We start from the raw sequence: 7,202 nt of genomic DNA, 5'->3' as shown, positions 1-7,202 counted from the left end.
TGTTCAACATTCTTCTTAGGGTCCAAGCAAGAGAAATAAAGCAAGTAGGTATAAATTTAACCAAGGATGTAAAAGACCTATACTCAGAAAACTAAAAAACACTGAAGAAAGTAATTAATGAAGATACAACTAAATGGAAGCATATACACTGTTTATGGATTGTAAGAATTAATATCATTAAAATGTCCATACTACCCAAAGCAATCTACAGATTCAATGCAATCCCTATTAAAATACCAATGGCATATTTCACAGAGCTAGAACCAATTTTCCAAAATTTTATATGGAACCAAAAAAGACCCTGAATAGCCTCAGAAATATTGACAAAGAAGAATAAAGTTGGAGAAATCACAATACCTGATATTAAACTACAGTACAAGGCCACTATAATCAAAACAGTCTGATATTGGCACAAGAAAAGATACATATATCAATGGAACAGAATCGAGAGTCCAGAAATAAACCCAGGTCTCTATGGTCAGTTAATATTCCACAAAGGGGGCACAAACATACAATGGAGTAAAAATAGCCTCTTAATAAATGATGTTGGGAGAACTCAACAGGGACATGCAAAAAAATGAAACTAGACCACCAACTTACACCATACACCTGAACAAACTCAAGATAGATAAAAGACTTAAATATAAGTCGTGATACCAAAGAAGTCCTAGCAGAAAACATAGGCTGTAAAATTTCAGGCATCCCATGTAACAATATTTTTGCCAATATATCTCCTAGGGCAAGGGAGATGAAGGCAAAAATAAACAAATGGGACCACATGAAATTAAAGTTTCTGCACCCATCATCAAAATGAAAAGGGAATCAACTGTATGGGAGAACATATTTCCAAATGATACATCAGACAAGGGTTTGATCTCCAAAATATATAAAGAACTCATGCAACTCAACACCAGGAAAACAAACAATCCAATTAAAAACTGGGCAGAGGATCTGAATAGACACTTTTCCAAGGAGGACATACAGAGGACCCATAGATATAGAAAAAAAATGCTCAACATCACTAGTCATCAGAGAAATGCAAATTAAAACCACAGTGAGATATCATCTCACAACTGTCAGAATGGCCATCATTAATAAATCTACAAACAAGTGCTGGCAAGGATGTAGAGAAAGGGGAACTCCAGTGCACCGTTGGTGGGAGTGCAGCCACTGTGGAAACAGTATGGAATTCCCAGTGATGCTGCTGCTGGGAATATATCCTAGGAATCCTGAAACACCAATTCAGAATAACATACACCACTATGTTCATAGCAGCGCTACTTATAATAGCTAAGTTTTGGAAACAGCCCAAGTGCCCATCAGTAGATGAATGGATTAAAAAACTGTGGTGCATTTACACAATGGAATACTGTGCAGCAGAGAGAAAGAAGTCCTACCTTTGGCGTCAGCATGGCTGGAACTGGAGACAGTTGCGTTAAGTAATATAAACCAGTCAGTGAAAGACAAATACCACACGACCTCCCTTATAACCAGAATCTAATGAACAAAATAAGCTAATGAGGAAAATAGAACCAGAGACATGGAAACATGCAACAGACTGATAGCTGTAGGAGGGGAGGAAGGAGAGGGAAATGGTGGAAGGAAGGGAAGGGGCTGTCAAAGAACATGTACGAGTGACTTGTGGACATGGACCATGGAGAGGGGACTGACTGTAGGCGAGAGGAGGGGGCTGGGTGGAGGCGACAGAGGGAAAAAAAAAAACAAATTGGGACAGAATAAACAATTAAAATGCAGAATAGGCATTGAACATTAAAAAAAAGAAACATGAGCTTTAAATTCACAGGCACACCATTTTCAAGTTACAGGAATTATGTCTTTCTCAGTTTTGAATTGATGCTTCATAGCTCATTAAAGTTATTTTGTTCAAAAATGAATTAAAATTACAATATTTCAAATAAAATTTTCTTTAAAATCAACATATTACATACATAAAACATATATATAAATCTGAAGACAATTTCACCACAACAAGTGATTATAGGAATATTACGGTGTAAAAGATTAATATAAGACAAATTTTATTTTCATTTAAAGGCTACAAAACAATGATAAAAATATTTACACAAAAATTTTAACAATATAATTTGCAACAGCATCAAAACATCAACTTTATGGGCATAAATATAATTAAGAATGTATAAAATTATTAAAATAAATGAAAATATAAGTAACAAGTGTATGACATGTTCATGGATGGGGGAATAATATAGTAACGATTTACTTTTTAATTGATCTATAGATTTCATGCACTTCAAATCAAAATCCAGCACATTTATTTTTTTAAACTGACAAGCTTTTTCTAAAATTTATATGAAAAACATAAGTGGCCAAGAAGAGCCAAGACAACCTGTAAAAAGCCCAAACAAAACTGGAGGACGTACATAACCAGGTATCAAAATTTATTATAAAGAGAGAATATATAAGAGAATGCTATATTGAGGCAAGCAAAGGCAAGTAGATGAATGAAATGGAACAATCATGATTCAGAATTTCACATAAACAAAGACTCCATTAGTGACATGTATCACCTGCAGGACATTTGGAAGAGAATGGACTTTTTCAATAAATTGAGTTTGGTCATTGCATATGTTCTTGGTCAATCCATATGGACAATCATTTAAGTGGACAAACTTCACATCATTAAAGAAAGTGAAGTGTTAAAGAATAAAGGGATATATATGACAAAACTTCTAGAACTTAACATAGAAGAACATTTTCATGGTGTCGCAAAAGGCAAGTTTTCTTTAAATAAAAATATTGATAAATTATGTTAAAATAAAGAAAGGATCTCATCAGAAGAGACTAGTAGGACAGTGAAGATGTATGCCACAAAGGAGGAAAATATGTTCACAATGATTTTAGTAAACAAGAGGCCCATATTCAGAATATATAAAGAATTTATATCAATCACTATGTAAAAGACAACCAACATAAATGAAGAAGAATCTTTTGCAACTTCTCAAAAAAGGATAACTCATTGTCAATAGCATATGAGAAAGTATTCAGTCTCCTAAATCACCAGAAAAATGTAAACTAATTTCAAAATGATTTATATTTGCTTATCATCAACATCAATGACTGAAATTAAAGACTGAAGACATCAAGCCCTAGCAAGGATGAGGAGAACCTGGAACTGCCATCATTTCTACATTGGAAAAGTGTTTGGTACTCTCTATTAAAGATGGACATGTATTGCCCTGACTGGTGTAGCTCAGTGGATCGAGCATCATCCCCCAAGCCAAAAGGCTGCCGGTTCAGTTCTCAGTCAGGGCACATGCCTGGGTTGCAGGCCAGGTCCCCTGTTGGGGGCATGCAGGAGTCTCACGCATTGATGTTTCTCTACCTCTCTTTCTTCTTCCCTTCCCCTCTCTCTAAAAAATAAATAAATAAAATCTTTTTTTTAAAGGTGGATATGTACATACCCTAACAACCCCTGGCCAACCATCACAAATCTAATTATAAACCCAACAAAATGCATACACAAATTGACTGAAAGGTTTGCATACCTACAATATAGTAGCCTTATTTGAATAACTGCAAACAAGAAACAACCCAAATGTCAATAAAGATTAGTGGAATTCATATAAATAAATAACTATTTCTAATGCAACAGAGTGGAACAACAGCCACACACATTCAACTTCGGGTGAAAGAAACCAAACACAAAATAATACATAGTCTATGATGCCATTCAGGCAAAACTAATCTACAGTGGAAAAAGTCTTCCTTTGGAGGAAATGGGCGGTAAAATGGTGGGGACACAGAAGGACATTTGTGAAAATTCTTCAAGGTCTATACTTATTATCTGTGCACTTTTCTGTATGCACATTGTAACTTGATAAAAATGACTTTTAAAAACAGATTAAAATAATAGGAATTATAATGTGGAAGGTAAAACATGTCAAAATTAACCACAAAAGAAAACAAAGAATTATTAGCATTAGGACTTCAGTACTAGAAACTAAATCTAATTTTTTGACTTGTTCTTTATTTAAATAAAGTTTTGGAAATTCTTTGAAAGATCAAATTATTATAAAATAAAATATTACATATTAAATGCAAAAGGAATAAATTGGAGTATTAATTCAATATAGCCACAGGGTATTCTGGATTAAATGAGAAAAATCTCAATTATAGAATTTTACTATTAAAAATAGAAAGTTTGCATGCTTGATGGACTGTATATTTGCATTAATGAACTTAGACTAGCTTGGCTTATCAACAACTGGAAGTACTAAAAGCTCCTCAAATAATTTTAACCCCAATTAAATGTCTTATCTTTTCCCCAGAGCTGCTTATGCCTCTTTGTTCCTAGTTACTATAAATGACAGCCTAGTCTCCCAATAACTTACATTTAAAACCTCAGTTCTATCCTGGACACTGCCCCACTCCTCACTCTTCTATTGATCCTTTTGCCTTATCAGCTTTCACATACATCACAGCTCTTACATTCCAGTGACCAGCCTCTCATTCAAACACACACTTACTCTTTACTAAAATATTGTAAATAGTCTTTTCACTTCTAACTTCTTGATGTCAGTCAGGGCTATGCAAGCTAGTAATCTTATACAGTAGTCTTTTTCAAAACCTTGAGTTCCTATTACCTAGAGAATAAATTCCAGTATCCTTAGTTTGACTTCTAAGGCCACCCAAAATCTAGTCCCAAACTAATTTCCAACAAGCATGTTATATTCCAGTAATGCAACAGTAATTACATTCACCTCACCTTTCTGCCTGTTTCTTTGATTGTACTACTCGCATTGTTGAGAATGACTTTTTTTCCATTTTTCCACAAGCTTAAATCCTCTACAACTTTTAAAAACTCAATTTGTCATGAAGGGTTTTGTTACTGAGCGAGGTCACGAAAACTGCATAGTAAGAACTTACGTGGTTTTTTAAATTCATCAGGTTTTGAAATTACCTAAGGAGCTTTTAAAATTAACCAGTACTGGGTCATATCTGCAGACTGACAGCACTGCTAGAGTTACTAAAGTCTATGAATATTAAAAGAAAGTCCTTTTGCAACAGCACGGGTGGACCTGGAAAGTATTACGCTGAGTGAAATAAGCCCGTCAGAAGAAGGCTCAGGGTGGCAGGGGGATGGAGGGAGCATCGCAGAGGGGACACTGCCACTGCCTGGCTGCTGGAGGTTTGCCCAGCACTCGCCCCATTTCCAGTCACTTCACCCCTTCCCATAGGTGACTGGCACTCTTCCAGCTGTTGCCCAGGTGGTGAATGCCAGAGAGGGTGGGTTTGCACTCTTCTAATTCCAGGTGGACCCTTTAAACGGACTCCCCTGAGAAACTGGCAGTTTTTTCCACCACCCAATCCCTACTGGTTTTTACAGCCAGAAGTGACAGAGCTTTAGCTCCCTGGCACTGGAACCCTGGGTTGTGCAGTATGGCCTGGGGCTGGGATCGCTCACTCCCAAGGTATCCCTTCCAATTTTTATGCACCACACGTGAATGTGAGACCGCCAGTTCTGATGCCACCACTGCCACCTCTCTGTGCCACACCACTTCTCCTCACCTCTCTGCCCCAACTCTGCCCCTCTGCCCCTCCTACCTGTCTGGATGAATGTGGCTTCTTTAAATCCTTTGTTGTCAGATTTCCATACAGTGTGATTTTCTGGCAGTTCTGGGTGTTGTTTTGAGGTTAGTTGTAATACTTTTTGTGGTTGTGCGAGGAGGCAAAGAATGTCTATCTATGCCTCCATCTTGACCAGAAGTCTGCAGTCTGCTTCTGATTCCATTGTGAAAGCTGCTACCAAGCTGACTAACCTATAGATAATATTTATAAACTCTGAAAAAATTACTAAAAAGTAAATCATAAAAGCAGTACAGTAAAGAGGCTGAGCAGATCCTGGAGAAGAGACATTTGGAAGATGGGAAGAGCACAGTTCCAAAAACATCGTAAAAAAGAAAAAGTCACCATGAAAATGGCAGAGAAAATATAGAAAGCATTCAGGAAAAAAAGCAAAAGCAAAACAAAACAAAATCTATTTTTCATATAGAAAACTCCGTTTTGAAGCCCACTGACATCTCATCAGGAACAACTGAGAGCAAAGAAAAGCTGGAGCATCTTTGAGGTGCTGGAACAAACAATAAAACTTATCAACAAAGAATTCCATATCTTGCAAGTCTTTTATTTATTTTTTTTTTCATAAATGTAGGTAGATCTCTAGTTCCCACCCAAAATGTAGAAAGCTGGTAAGAGTGCTGCTCCCATCCTAATGACCAGAAAAAGCAGGATAATGTACAAAATTATGTTTCTTGGACACATCAGAAAGCTGAGGCAACAGAACCACCTACTAGTACTCTGATATCAAAGAAAAGGCAGGGCGGGGGCACTGTTGTAATAGCGCAGCAGGAGGAAGATGACCCCTTCACACAAGAGGATAAAAAAATAATTCAGCTAAATTTTTAGTGAACTGTCAAAGTGCCAGTGTGAGTGAGTGTCACAGAACAGAAATCCTAAGAGTGGCGGGCATGGGACACTCGGCGCTCATCAGACTCTTCCCCATGAACTCACCAGGAACACAGGACTGAACAGGTGCATAAGAAATATATTAGTCAATTGCTTGCCGGCCCGGATCACTCGCGGTTCTTCTGTGCGCATCTGTACCACCGTCACTTGACAATGAAGATCTTCGTGAAGACCTTGACTGGCAAGACCATCACCCCAGAGGTCGAGCCCAGTGACACCATCGAGAATGTCAAGGCCAAGATCCAAGACAAGGAGGGCATCCCCCCTGACCAACAGAGGCTGCTCTTGACCGGGAAACAGCTGGAAGATGGGCGCACCCTGTCCTACTACAACACCCAGAAGGAGTCCACTCTGCACCTGGTCCTGCGCTTGAGGGGAGGTTTCTAAGTTTCCCCTTTTAAGCTTTCAACACAGTTAATTGCACTTTCTTTCAATAAAGTTGTTGCATTCAAAAAAGAAAGAAAGAAAGAAAGAAAGAAAGAAAGAAAGAAAGAAAGAAAGAAAGAAAGAAAGAAAGAAAGAAAGAAAGAAAGAAGAAGGAAAGAAAGAAAGAAAGAAAGAAAGAAGGAAAGAAAGAAAGGAAGAAATACGTCAAAGAGTGGGGGCAGGGGGAAGATTGGAAAACGCCTCCTTTGGTGTTGCAGACCAGGAGGGAAACAGCAGCCTCTGGAGCAAAACGCAAAGTATCACCTGGT

At 37.6% G+C, this 7,202-nt stretch overlaps 1 protein-coding gene across 1 annotated transcript; it reads left to right on the top strand.

Moving 5' to 3' along the window:
• Positions 1–6,644: 6,644 nt before the first annotated feature.
• Positions 6,645–6,894, top strand: LOC149994245 (ubiquitin-like). Its single transcript, XM_090260153.1, has one exon. It carries the CDS (start codon positions 6,661–6,663, stop codon positions 6,892–6,894), a length of 234 nt encoding a protein of 77 aa, XP_090116279.1. The 5' UTR covers positions 6,645–6,660.
• The last annotated feature ends 308 nt before the right edge of the window (positions 6,895–7,202 follow it).

Source organism: Furipterus horrens, unplaced genomic scaffold (genome assembly GCF_987537825.1).
Source record: "Furipterus horrens unplaced genomic scaffold, mFurHor1.1.pri manual_scaffold_13, whole genome shotgun sequence".
Classification (NCBI taxonomy): domain Eukaryota; kingdom Metazoa; phylum Chordata; class Mammalia; order Chiroptera; family Furipteridae; genus Furipterus; species Furipterus horrens.
Note: the sequence above shows the minus strand (reverse complement) of the source record. Positions and strands in the feature narration are given on the sequence as shown.